General features: G+C 39.9%; 1 protein-coding gene across 1 annotated transcript in view; it reads left to right on the forward strand.

The window, feature by feature from the left end:
- The first annotated feature begins 963 nt into the window (after window positions 1–963).
- The window catches only part of zgc:153039 (uncharacterized protein LOC767698 homolog), a 65,004-nt gene continuing 51,362 nt past the window's right edge, over window positions 964–14,605 (forward strand). The window contains exons 1-6 of the mRNA XM_044353639.1: window positions 964–1,566; window positions 5,438–5,572; window positions 7,049–7,186; window positions 7,589–7,906; window positions 9,736–9,843; window positions 9,934–10,045. Coding sequence (XP_044209574.1) covers window positions 1,347–1,566; window positions 5,438–5,572; window positions 7,049–7,186; window positions 7,589–7,906; window positions 9,736–9,843; window positions 9,934–10,045 — 1,031 coding nt within the window. The 5' untranslated portion in view covers window positions 964–1,346. The remainder of the gene's footprint in view (window positions 1,567–5,437; window positions 5,573–7,048; window positions 7,187–7,588; window positions 7,907–9,735; window positions 9,844–9,933; window positions 10,046–14,605) is intronic.

Below are 14,605 nucleotides of genomic sequence, written 5' to 3' on the forward strand. Positions count from 1 at the left end.
GTTATGTTCTGAATTGCTCAAAAGTAATGACATTTAAACTTCACAAAGTCAGATAAATCACAGATTTCTTTAGTGGTTATCCGTTTCTAACCTGATGCAGTTCCTACTAGCAGGTGGCCAGAGAAATGCAGTGCTCTGATTGGTCCAATCAACCTGATCATATGACTGAAAGCAACAGGCTGGAGTTGAAAAACACAGGAAAATCCAGGCGCTTGAAAGATTTGTCAAGCTAGATACAGAAAGGCTGAACAAAACCGGAAGTTATATTATATTTTCATTCTATATGCTATGTATTTTCATATATTTTAAACAATATACCAACATATATTTTCCATATGTTTACACTGTGACTCAAGCACGGATATTTCTATTGGTTAGTTATTCTAACTGTCTGGACACATGTGAAGGCTCTTGGTGTTTTCTGAGCTCTTCCTCCTCCTGAAGGTAGATGTTTGTATGGTACCAATGATTTTTACAGCCTGTGGCATTTTTGCATAGATAATGATTTGTCATGTTACTGTAGATCAGAGGTTCTCAACCTTTTTGGTGTCAAGGACCGCCATCTGATAAGATTTAGTTATTCTATAACTGTCCATACTGTAGATTGGCAGATTAACTGTGAAGAGTGTGAGACCTAAGAACAGAATAGTCATAAACATTCTCTTATTGGGCTAACTTCTAGTCAATGAAATAATTGAAATTAATTGAGTGAAATTAAAATATTCCCCATTTTTATGGGGACCCCTGGAACCCCCTGACGGACCCTTGGGGGTCCCTGGACCCCAGATTGAGAACCACTTTGCAGATCATATATACTATTGCTAAATAACAATAAACACTGCGTTGTGCACATACTTCTATTAAGTGTAGTACATGTTGTAGTAGTAAGCGTTGTACTCGTTCATCAATAGCTTTTATTCTGAGTGTCAAAACCGGAAGTAGATCTGTGAATGACGTGAGTTTGACAAATCACATGATATCCTACAGTAGTTTACAGAAAAATGAAGGAAAGCCACAGAGGCTGGACATGAGCAGCCTATGATGACTTTTAATACTATATGTAAGGACCGGTCAGCTCAAAATATAGGTTGAGTGCTCTGGTTTTATTTGTATTTATTTTTATTCATAACCAAGGTACTTATTTCCTGCTCTGCTATGTAGCTAGCTAGGTAAGGTTGAGATTTGATAGTCAGTAATCAGGACGCGTCACTGATTAGCATCTGTAACATTTATTAACTTGTCGACGGTATTCGTTAAAACAGTTAGCTTGATTTTATGATCAAAGCTGGGGCTGGCAGCTCGCTCTGAAATTATCCAGAGCACTTTATTCAGAGGCGGGTTTCACAATGACAGAACGGACTCCTCTCCTCCACTACCGGCTCTCCGCCAGCGTCAATGAATCCGAGCCGCGGCCACCTCCGGCCAGCCAGGCCCTGGAGCAGCACCCGGGCAGCTCCAGGCAGAGGGCGACCCAGCAGCGGCAACCGAAGAAACTGTCCATCTTCTTCGGTGTGGTGATCCCTACCTTGCTGTCAATGTTCAGCGTGGTATTGTTTCTGAGAATAGGTGAGTGATGAGTAGGACTGATGCCCACGTAAATCACTGACACCTGTTTGTGATTTTTGCACCACAGATGTACACCAAACCCCATTCAAAACTCTGAGGTCTTCATATCACTTTGTTTTTCAGTGAAGGTTCATGGTACATAACATGATTTTGAGGAGCCACTGTTGAATTCGGTATGCAAGCCATAAGTTACATCAAATCTGACTTGCTTCAGTAATATCAACCTTATAAGTGCATAATCTCTATCTGAATAACATGGAGGGCAGTAGTGAGCAATGTGAACCAATTCAATAAGTTACTTTTATTGAAATAAAGTTTAAGTGATGAATTATCCTTTATTGATTTTCTTAATTAGTTCAGTGGATTTATGTTGAGAAACAGATGAATTGCAGAAGGACACTCACTTCAGGTTCCACACACTTGCACTTAAAAGCAGGCTCCCATTTTTATTTCTGGCATCTGTCAGCTCTGAGGAACTGATGTAAATAGAACCACCTTAGGTAAATGCAACCTTTTGGTGCATTGCTTGCTTCTTTCTGACATCATAGTGCACATATTGGTTTAGTGGTGATTAAATCAGAATGCTAGGAGGCTTGTTCAATGTTCACAACATGTCAAATACAAGTTTGGTGCGTTATGTGTTGTAAGTATGGTTTTACTAGTCTAGACAGCGCCCTCTTATCTACATCCACTGAGTCAGAATGAAATGTTTGACTTTTTTGTTGTTTTAAATGTATATATAACCTACATTTTGCAGTTCCTCTTATCTCATCAGAAATGGAGAACAGAGAAATTCTAAACCTTAACTTTTGAATCTCAGCAAATGTTTATACACAGCAGAAATGTATAACTTAGATTCTGAAAGTTGCAGACATCCTCAGGTTTGGTTAATAATTTGACAGGTTTATGGATCACAGACTGGCATGGAGGGATCAGTTTCACACATCCTGTTGTAGCAATTTCCTGTAAGTGTTAGTATCTATAGGGAGGAGGTGATTAACAGGTTTCTACAAGTCAAATCCCTTTAAGAGGAAGGATTTCACTTTGCGGTTAAAAAAAGTAGTGGACTTGGGCCACGTCAGAGAGAGCAAAAGTTCCATTTTCTTGTGAACAATGTGAGTGTGATGCTGGTAAGCATGATGCGACATGCAAACCAAAGTTTCGCATTTCCGCTGTCAAAGCATAAAAAAGAGGCCAGATGCTTAGAAGAAACCTTTCACTTCTCCTCTCTTATAAGTGTTTACGTTATTCGGGTGTGTGTTTTTTCTCTGTTATACCGCCATATTTTCTAACTCTCTCTCTCTCATCCCCCAACTCCCCCCCCACCCCCCACCCCCTTCCTGAGTCTCGTGAGATGTCAGCTGCTGGGGAGTGGACACACTTAGTGCATGCACACACACAGACACACATAAACACACTCACATGGACACGTATAGTAACTTTCTTTCTGTGTGAGACCAGTATTCTCACACTGTAACGTGCCAGTCTGCACAGGAACTCACAGTGGTTTCATTGTGGATGTGAAACTGCAGTAAATTTATAAGCCGTTAAGGGCAAAACATAAATGTGGATGGAGAGACTTATATGTTGTTGGACAGCATATTTTTTTTAAAAATCAGTCATTTTACAATCAATATCATGGCCAAATGTATCCCAGTAAATGATATTATTTATTTATTATTGGTATTTCAAATAAAAACGTCTGTTTTATCAAAATCTACAGAAAATTGCTATCAGTGCTAAAACAAAGTGAAAAGCTTTTTTTTTTTTTAAAGCTTTTCCTAACCGGGTTTCACCTTTCCCATGAGATTTAAGTCCTGGTGTGATCATGTGACACCCACAACAGTGCTGTAGATAAAAGCACATTATGAAGACAGCAGCATTACACTGTTAGTCACAGTGGCTGAGTGCATATATATATATATATATATATATGTATATACATCTATGCAGTCAAAGGTCACAGTAGTAGAAAGTACAAAGTGTGGAAAATATGTATCTAACACGGTGTGAAGTGACACTGATGTCTTGTCACACTTTGATGAGATGCACATGATGATGCTTATCAAGATGTGAGATTTTCTTTATTTGACCTGTCACCTGTTGTCGGCATCAGAAACTAGTTTAGAGAGTTTATTCATTTGCACAGCTATTAAAACACAAACATGTAATCCATCAGTGGATTAATAAAGAACTGTGCTGGTAAAGTTTTTAGAAAAAAAAGGCATCACATGAACAGAAGTAATAAAACAATGACAACTATAATTGTATTTGATCACAGAAGAAACAACAAAGAGAAGAAAACCGAATGCTGACAATAAAATGAACATAAGATAACAGGCAAGGGGCCACAAAATACTAACTTCATGTAGTTTAAGTAGTTTGGCTCATAAGATGAACCTTGAGCCTAAATATGAAGTTGATGAGATGCAGGATTGTGTTGCATTATGGTTATTATGGTACTTCTTCCACAGCTGAGATTCCTTGTAATGTATCTGATGGAGAGTCGTTGTAAATCTTAAAAGATGAATATGATTTTCACATCTGCTGTTAAATGTGTTGATTACTAAATTTGTCTGAAAATCTATTATATATTAATGGCACCAAATCAGGAGGATAAACACATTTGTTTATGAAAGTACATGTACGATATATTGTGTTTTCATATTGAAAATATAAAGTCACAGAAGAGCGGAGCTCTGCTAAATGTAACAAGTCTGGCAAATCTTTTCTTGTAAAGAAAGATCTCAGTGAGGTTGATGGAATGAGTGGAAGCTCAAACAATATTACAACATGTGAGATAGAGCTGCAACTAACGATTATTTGCTCGATTAATCAATTGTTTTGTTTATAAAATGCTCATTAAGGTTTGCCACAGTCCAACGTGATGTCTTCACACTTCTTGTTTTGTTCAACCAACAGTCCAAAACCAAAAGATTTTCACTTTACTGTCATGTATGACAACCAAAAACATCAAATCATCAGGCATTTTCCTTCAAAAATGAATCAAAGAATTATTCCAGTATTGTATGAGATATGGGTAAACTAAACTGTAATAAAGAGTTAGCAAGCATGTGCAATGAACCAAACCACACATTTTTTGATAATACCAACTGGATTATCTTAAGCAAACTGTATGAATTAGTTTTTACCAACTCGAGTTCAACAAAGAAAGCACAAACATTATGAAGAGGAGGCAAAGATTGATTGACATTAACTTTTGTTTTTGGCACAAAATATCATGAAATTAGATTTATTGACATTTAAAGAGCAAGCTTGTATTATGATTTAAAAAAGTAACAGATGCATGCTGGGACCAGGCTTTATGAACAGGCTCAGTGGTATGAATGAAAAGTCAAAGTTTTTACTGGCTGAAAACATTCAAATCTTGCCGAGCGAACTCAAAGTTCTTCATTAGATCCTTATTTTTTGCTCTTCAATAGACTTGGGACTTAAATCAGGAACTATTATTTTCTGGTATTACAGTGAAGGTGTGGGAAACTGTAAATTGTTTTCAACATGTGATTCCAGTTTCACAATAAGTCATGTTGTGCACTCAGACAGTCACATTCATTTTACTTTGTTCAAAGGTTTTCAGAAATAAATTCATTATAAACTACAAGCGCAGTGCATCCAGTATGTATTAATTAATTTATACAAACGCTGCTGACTTGTTAATGATAATCCTGTGAATTCATGTGCTTCTCATTCCTCGTCGCATGCTGTGCTGTGAGTGTGGACTCTTTCCAGGAAAGTTTAACTTCCGTCTTTAACTGCACTGATGTGACTGCCAAGTCCAAAGTTCTGCTTTTGACCAGCTGACCAGCTGCCGTCTGGTACTGAGATCTGTTTGTGTGTGACTTTCCTGCAGGGTTCGTGGTTGGTCAGGCTGGACTGTACCAAGCTATTGCCATGTACCTGGTGGCCTACTTTATCATCTGTATGACTGTATTGTCAGTCTGCGCCATCTCCACCAATGGAGCCCTGGATGCTGGGGGAGCCTACTGTATCCTCTTCACACACCATTACATGTGTCAGCGTAATATCAGCAATATCATCAGTGGTCAAGATATCAAGAGAGCACACACACACACTTATGAATGTCCTACACTCAAAGACAAACAGTGTGTTTATTGTAGTGTCTCCTCATTCAAGCGTAATGTAGTGAAGCACAAGTATACATTGTCTATGACGCTGAATGGAGCCTGATTTGATTATTATCCGCACTATAGGACGCTGTTCAGTGCAGTATTTGGGATGTAGGCCAGCATGACTGCTGGAATTTGGTAAATGATCCCAGTCAATGCTGTTTATCTGACAGGACAGCCCAACTCCTACATGGTCTGAGATTGAAAAACATGCATGAACATGTAGGGTGCAATTAGACACACATACAGTATCATAAAGGAGCTTTTTTGCTTTTGCAATCAGCTGTTGTTTTTGTGACCTCCTGTAGATAATTAAATGCAATATAATAATAGCAATACCTTAAACACTGATCAAAATGCACTAATCGGGCAACTTAGTGCCTCCCAAAAATATTCATCTGCTCAAATATCATAATATTGTGATTGTAGCGCCCAGAAGTGAAGCTGGATCAAAGTAATCCCATCCAATTTTATTCTTAACTCAAAGTGCTCAAGTTTGGTTTCAGAAGTGGGAAGGGATAGGGAGTTAATATTAAAAGGAGAATATTATAATAATAACTGTAAATAAAAAGTATAGATTAGATTCCTTTTTTTTCTGAGGAAAAAAAAAACATGCAGAGAAGGTGGAAATACCTTATTTTAGCCCTGAGCATAGCCTGTAGTCTTCCTCTGAGGCTGCATTTAGCTGCAGCAACTTCCACCAATAACATAGGGTAACTGTATATAACCTGGTAGGCGAAACCCGAGGCAAAAAAGACGTTTTTGCTTCTTGTTAAGCAAATTGCTCTGAGCGCATGGTAGTATTCGAAGGTGACTAAGATGAGTGTATCAACATTTTCTTTAGAAATTCAACCTTAAACTACAAAAGTATTAGGGACAAAAATAGGATTTTGGAAAATGAAGAGCGCATGTCTCCCCAAATCCCCAGTGGAATTTACACCCTTGCTTGACTCTAAACCCAATCTCCAGCTCTAAAGTAATCTTAACCGTAACTCTTCCTGTAAACTTATTATAATCTTGACCAGAAACTAACCCCTTGTGTGAAAAATGCAACCATAAAAAAAATTCCCTCAAGGAGCACCCTGGTAGCTGAATGGTTACTGCGGATACCACAACATCCTTTGTTCGATTCTAGCCAGTGACCTTTCTTACATCTCACACCCATCTCTCTCCCCTTGTTTCCTGTCTGCCACTTCACTATCCTCTACCCAATAAAGACAAAAACGTCACTCATGTCACTCATCACTCAAACACAAAAGTGGTTTCTGTCTATACAATACAAAACCTACCTGTTCTTTCATTGTACCCAACAACCTTCCCTTAACGTAGCTCAGACATGATCAGCCGAGCGTTGGGCCCAGAGTTTGGTGGCAGTATCGGCATCATGTTCTTCCTGGCTAATGTGTGCGGCAGCGCTCTCTATGTGCTGGGTCTGGTTGAAGCAATTGTGGCCACCTTTGGAGTACCAGAAGGTAAGTTTAGTTTTAACAGCTTGTAAAATGCTGTCAGATCGACATATTTTCCATCTTTTTTAGTTTAGGTGGAGGCTTTTCATCATAATTAAAAGGAAACCAGACAATTCACTCTAGAAAACTACATTAACAAACCAGGAGGAAATTCATAGAAATTAATGAAAAATCATGGAGAGGTCCATGATTATCCAGAATATTGGTGGAATAACAAATAAGACATGTTCTTCTTGCTCAGTAACTGACTGTGGGATAATTCTAGGTGTAAATGCATAGGACTGTGTTGGATTTTGTGTTGTTTATTCCTGTGAAAAGCTTTTTGTCAAAATGCGCCTGCTCATATTCAATTTGAACATATCCTTTCAGTCATTTGTAAGTTACCCCTCCCATCTTATCCTTCCCCAGACGGGGCACTGGCCACTTCTGCCTACCAGGTTCTGCCGGCGGGCTACTGGTGGTCTCTTCTCTACGCCACAGCCGTCGCCCTGCTCTGCCTGCTGGTGTGCATGGTGGGAGCCCACATCTACGCCAAGGCCACCTTCCTCATCTTCCTGGTGGTCATGTTTGTCCTGGGCACCATCTTCATCAGCTTCTTTGCCGTTGGGCCTCGTACCATCACCCTGCCCAGTTTTCCAAACCCGGCCAACGGAACAGGCCCCATGTTTCCCACCTCAGCAAACTTCACTGGCTTCAAGTTGGACACGCTGCTGGGGAACCTGTGGGGTAAGCTGGAGAAGACTGATCTTAAAACAGTACTGCAGATGAGGTTCTTTCAGGGTGTGCTTATACCAAGCATGTTTGGAGTACCCTAGTGTATATCTGATGCGTTGACTTCCTTTGTTCATTCAGAAGGTGAGGACAATGCGATTCAAATTTGGGAGGACAGATTATGAAATATGTGTCTAGCATGCAAAGGCACAAACATAAAACACAATCAACTTTTCCATTTTTATTTGGTCTGAAGTTTTTGAAGCTCTTTCACGTCCTGAAGCTTTCAGAAAACAGTCGGCTCAGCACTAGAACTAGACATCAGTTATGAATGAGGCAGAGATGTTGACATCAGGCCAATCGCAGACTTAAATTAAGCAACAACATATTAGTGGGTCCTGACACTGAAAAACAGTGAATAAAGTAATAGTAAAGTAGTAAATAATATACAACATAGTGGTTTTGACAAATAAGGACTACCTTAATGGCATATGGAGGACAAGGTTGAGCAATGGTAGCTTTGTACAGCCTTATTTTAACCCAGTCAGGATGTGGATATGGGCCAGAGTTGATGATGGACTCTGTCGCTTGTTGTCTGGATGTGAGTATGCTAGCTATACCTCGCGTACACCTTTTTTTCACAAGTGGCCTGACAGTGAACAGCAATTCACTAATCAGTTTGATCACTACATTACCTAATAATATTAATGATTTATTTTGACTGAATCAATGTACAATATAAAGCTTTGATTTATTCCCCCGTTAAGCTGTCACACTGCACAAAGCTTTTCAAAAAAAGCTTTTAACAATCCTTGTGTTATAGAGAGAGTTTAACTGGGATGGAAAATGTACTGAGTACTGCTAGTGCAACAAAGAGGACATGATCCCTCACTGGCTTCCCACACATGAAACCCATAAAAGCAGAAACGCGAGTGTCTGTGGTGGTGGCAAGTCCTTTGTCCTGTTGCCACCCGTGTGCCTGTTTTTCTGAAAGTACATAATCTTTTTCCTGCACTGCCTGCAGAGAAGGGACATTTTTGATTGATCTGTCATTAGATATTGTACATTTTCTCAGTTTCTGAAAGTCCACAGTAATGCAACTAAGCACTCCGCTCTGTTTGCAGGGATTTATATCCAAGCACATGATCATTAAGCTAATTGCTGTAACTCGGGCAGGCACATGTGAGCACTATTACACACGCGAGCTTTGAATAATCCTGATTTGTGAAACACACACACACATAGAAAATGATCATTTTGTTACCATTTTAATGATAATAGTTATGACTTTAATTGAACAATGTGAATATTTTAAAGTCCAGAGATAAAAGGTGATCAGGTGCTTGTAATTAAGATGCCTAATGTTCATTTCTCCATGTGACTATTTCTAATTACATTGTAAGGAGCAAAGGGCCAGAGTGGAGACAGCAGTGAAAGTCTCTGGTTGTTTGTGGGTGTTTGTTCGTTGTTATGTTTCATTCCATCAAACTGTCATGTGAGGGAAGTGGTGAATACGATATTTATTTTCAATTGCATACATGCAACCTCATCAAAGAGGATTTCTTTTCTTAAATATGGGTGTGTAGTCACCTCTCACAGCTCTCAGCTTTGAAATGGAATTTTTATGAATAAATCCCACTCCCTGTGATTGAGTAGATGCTACTGTAAACAATGGCAAAGGCAGGTAGAGAACGGTTTCCTCAAAAACTGTAAAACATGATGCAATCTGGCGTTGCATCTGTATGGAGGAATATCTGTCAACAGCCCCATATTGAACTTGCTGTTTGGAGACTGATAATGTCAATAAACTACAATGGTTTATCTGTTGTTATCCCTTCCCACAGCTCAATACGACTTGGATTACACGACAAGAACCACGATGAACTTTGCCACTGTTTTCGCTGTCATGTTTAACGGCTGCACCGGCATCATGGCTGGTTCTAACATGTCAGGTAGGTTAGGTTGAGTTGTTGCACAAGTGTGTTTGTGACTTGATTACCTGAGCGTAGTATAAACACAGAATGAATATGTCTATCTACCAGGCGACTTGAAGAATCCTAGCTACTCCATCCCCCGTGGCACCATCACTGCTGTCATCTTCACCTTCATCATCTACAACCTGCTCAGCGTGCTGGTGGCTTGCTCCTGTGACCGGTCAGTAACACACACACACACACACACACACCCTTTTCACGTTTTACTTCACGTTTCCTTACTTTCACATAAGTGCAGTTGGTTTGAGACTACCCACTGTAATGTATTCTTTTAAGTTATGTAATTTACATCAACAAACAAACAGAGAAAGCAGAGAAAATACCTATAATTGAACATTAATCCACACAGATCCAAACAAGTTAATTAAACCTCTAGGTTAATAAAAGTACAAGTGCGGTGCTGTAGTAATAGATGTTAGCATGTTTTGTTTTCAGCAGATGAAATCTGATACTTAGCGGCTATCAGATAATGCAAACAGGGTTCATTTTCTGCTTCACCAAACAAAACCGGAGCATCAGCGGAAGCCAACCCCAATACCATCTATTCCAAGTGAACGTTATCTGGCACCAGGTGTCAGTTAATCAATCAGAACACCCGCAGCATGCATGAATGCAAGGGGACAAACACATGGGAACACACATGAGACCATTAGCAGAACCTTGGTGCAAGAATGACCAGTGGGTACCAAACCATTTCTGACACTGGAGCTTTGACAATTTAGAGAAAAAAAACCCTTCATTCATTGTTCTGAGTGTTTGCACTCAGCTGTGTTATTCAAATGAGTAGCAATTACTGTATAATGCAGCTCCAATACACATCATTTAAAATGTTATAGTAGCAGCAACAAATTCATCCAACCATGAAAGGATACTTAAACTGACTGAAAGCTTACTGGATCAGGCTATATTCAACAATGACTTCAACTTGCACTTTTTGCAGTGTTAAGTCTTAGCTAAATGTCCATCCAGCCAACGCTCAGCAACATTTAAGAACCATACTACCGACACTGACGTTAAAACAATGCGCTGTCATGAAGCTACGTAACTGCATCTCAACTCAAGCTTTAGAAATCTTGTCTTGGTTTTCAGATTGTAGTTCTGACTTGAAGGGATGACGTTGCTTTCCTCTTGAATGGAATGAATAGGAGCAACCAGGACGTTCCAGTGTGTTGGCATAAGGTCCTCTGACGTGCCACTTCTAGTCTAGCTACAACCCCATAAACCCTTAATGCTCTTCCATTACACTGGAACACTTACAGTTTCCAGGGAAATGTCAAGTTGGTTAAAGGCCCTGCACACTGACACAGGTGTTTTCACTTATTCTAGCTGATTAGACCTCAGGTTTTAGTTTGAGCTATGCTGCAATCATGTGAGGTCACTAAACATCATGAACCAAGACTTTTAAAGCTGCACTAATCAATATTATCACGTTAACGGGGGATAAAATGACTATGTGTAATGTGAAGGGGTTCACATATATTGACGAACCCACGAAGAATTATCACTTGACTCTGTAGCTCTGTGTCTGCTAGATGTCTAAATAGGCAATTGTTCGATAACAAGTTCACCATACAAACTTTAAGGGGATCATATGTCAATGATGTGTTTAAAAGTTGTTCAGCTGCCCTCATGCGCCCCCCCCCCAAATTCAAATACTGCTTTAAAGATGTGACTTTTCTGCCCTAATAGAGGAGGGTCAGAGAAATGTCAGTCAAGCACAGTCTGTACGCTCCTACACTGTGCTCAGATGAGGTCTTATCAGATAAATTGAACACACCTGTGTAGGTGGACCATGGCTGTGTAGGGCCTTTAAATAACAAAATTAAATGACGAGAAGGTAGACACCAAAATCACTGCTGTCCTCAGTAGGTCACTGTTTCTTTTATAACATGCTAACACTTTAACATACAGTTTGTTGAGTGATAGTAGACAACAAGCTCTAACAAAAGTAAAAATTTTGAACAGCCAGTTTGATTTTTGCTTTCTGATAAGCCTAGACTGTCCACAGTCTACTCACATTTACTTGATATAGCCTACTTAGTATGATATTTATGTTTATTTTATTCCTATTAGCATTTAGCGACTTAACTTCAAAGCTAATTTTTCCTTTTTTTCTCATTTCCTGGTTTTGAGTTGTTGCTATTGGCCTACCACTCAACATTGAGTATTCTTAAAGGACTACTTCACTTAGAAAGTCTTTTGAGTGTCGAATACATGCTAACTGGACGCTTGAAAATTACCTCTGAAAGTTTGTAGCTTGCTTCTTCATGGAGGACACCAACTGAAGTAAGCTTATATACACAACAACTACAAAGGACTTCAAAGTCAACCCAGAGTCATGGACGCCATGACTCTGGGTTGACTTTGATGTTCACGTAAACTAAGCCCCCAGGAAGAGTGCTGGGCTTTGAAGCTAATTTAACATAATGGCCAAACCGTGTAATTACAACGTCACATGATGCTATTGGGCCCAAAAAAACTTTTCCCCATTGACTTACATTGTAAAAGAGATGTCTGTAAATCAGCAGATAGATTTGTTGAGTGTCACAACCCCCACGAAATGACTCGTTTCACTATTAGAATTGGATGCACTCGGTCTGATCACATTTCAGAAGTCTAGAAAAGCTGCACGATTGAATTGTTTTATCCCCATTCAAGTTAGCCGGGTGCTAAACCAGAGGTTAGCCATCTCGGCTGGTGGAAGTATCTATGGTGCATGCTCCATTGGACGCGTTGGGCCCATGCGCAGTATGTTTTCATCTGGGTATTTCTTTACGGCGGGAAGTGGCTTTTTTGGCTTCATACACCACTGAGCAACTTTCACAGGAATGAACGCGGCTCCATCTCCAACGCTTTGTCCAGTTCTCTTTATACATCCATGATGTAAACCCCTCATTTGCCACTCAAGACATATTTATGGTGAAGTCTTCCTTTAATTGTTAGCATACAGCTAACAATCTGTCAGGGACCCATACTGTAGTTAACTTTGGTGTCTGTATCCTCATCGCTTCACTTTTAAAGTGAGAGCAGTAAAGTCTTTACTTTGATGTTGCAGTGGGTATTTACTTCTTTCTGTTTATTTGTCGGCCCTCTCGTTCCCTCTCTCTATCTGTCTCTTTCTATCTGTCTTTTGCTGAGTGCCAGAGTTCAGTATTGATGTACCTCTAAAGCAAGTGTTGCCAAGGTGCTAAACTGACATGACAGGGCTATAAAAGAGCATCAGAGATCAATATAGCCATCATTTACCCTGCTGCACCGTCCTCCCTGTGTCCGCCTACCGCACACACTTACTGATAAGAGTTTCTTAACACACTTCATCCACCTCTGCAGTATAGGCTAGTATTTTCCCCATGGGATCACACATTTTACTTCAACATGTAAGTGTATATTCACATGTTTTCTTTTCATTGTAGACATCTAAAGCAGTTTAAATAAAGATCTTTATGATGGAGATATAGCTATTCAGTCATCAATGAAAGGAGGCAGTGTCAGTGTGTTGGAGTGGGACACCAACAACACTTAGGCTCTGCTCACATGACGCAACAAAGAGGCCACAAGGGGTCCCTCACGTGATGTGTGTGTGTGTGTGTTGTGGTGGTGTTGGTGGGGGGGGGAGGCTTTGTTCACACTTTAAATCGTGCCTTAGTCACAAATGCAGGGCTCTAAACACATCTGTGGGATATTGTCACTCAGGCCACATTAGGAACACATGTGGACACACATGTGGTGTTGTGTAAATGTGTTCCCACAATTGATTTGATGTAGTGAAACAACTCTAACGTGGTTTTAAAGTGAGTGGTTGAGGTGGGGTATCAAATGGCCACTGTAGTCCTGTTCTCCTCTAGCTGAATGCAAGTGTTCGTATGTGTGTGTGTGTTTGTGTGTGTGTGTGTGTGTGTGTGTGTGTGTGTGTGTGTGTGTGTGTGGTTTGTTTCCTGTGTAGCAGTGATCACTGTTGCCCTACATATAAAATCAAATGGATGCAGTGAAGTGGAGTCAGATCAGAAGTGGCCACTTGAGATACATTTGAGATGCATTCTGTTGCCAGGTGTGAACTTCAGCTAGATATAGACACAATGTGGACACATGACAGACAAGACCCGTGTGTGTGTGTGCGTGTGTGTGTGTGTGTGTGTGTGTGTGTGTGTGAACTACATACCTAGTTCTGTGCTGTTGCAAATAGATGACCTCTCTCAAGTTTATCAGTGGAAATTTGTTCTGTTCTGCAGCATTTTTACTGACTTGTCTGCTCATGCAACGGTTCTGTGGAAGGTCATATGACTTCATGACTTTCTGTAGAAAAGAAATGTAAACAGCTATGATAGATTCTTGTTAATGATGCTTGACAGAATGAACAGAGCGGGGGATTAAAAAGTGAGACAGACGTCTCGATTATGAAATACAGAAGATTTTAGCACAAGGGGTGTGTAAAATCCGGTTTTATTGGTTTGATGGCAGAGACATCACTCCCTGTCTTATCTTCAGTTAGCTCAGTTTATTGGGGTTGACCAGAATTGAACTGATAATGAATGTATGGTTTCTCAGAAGCACTAGGAAAACCTTCATTAAGAGGAAATTTCCTCGTTGTGCTCTTGTTTCTGTTCATCCACGTTGCAGGCCAGATGTCTGACCTTGTGATTTTTGACTTTTATTTTTATTAAATGCTGATTAACGTGAGAAAACAGGTAGAAAGTTAACCTGTCGTATCGATTGGGTAGAT

The sequence above is a fragment of the Thunnus albacares genome, chromosome 6, assembly GCF_914725855.1.
Source record: "Thunnus albacares chromosome 6, fThuAlb1.1, whole genome shotgun sequence".
In the NCBI taxonomy this organism is placed as follows: Eukaryota; Metazoa; Chordata; class Actinopteri; order Scombriformes; family Scombridae; genus Thunnus; species Thunnus albacares.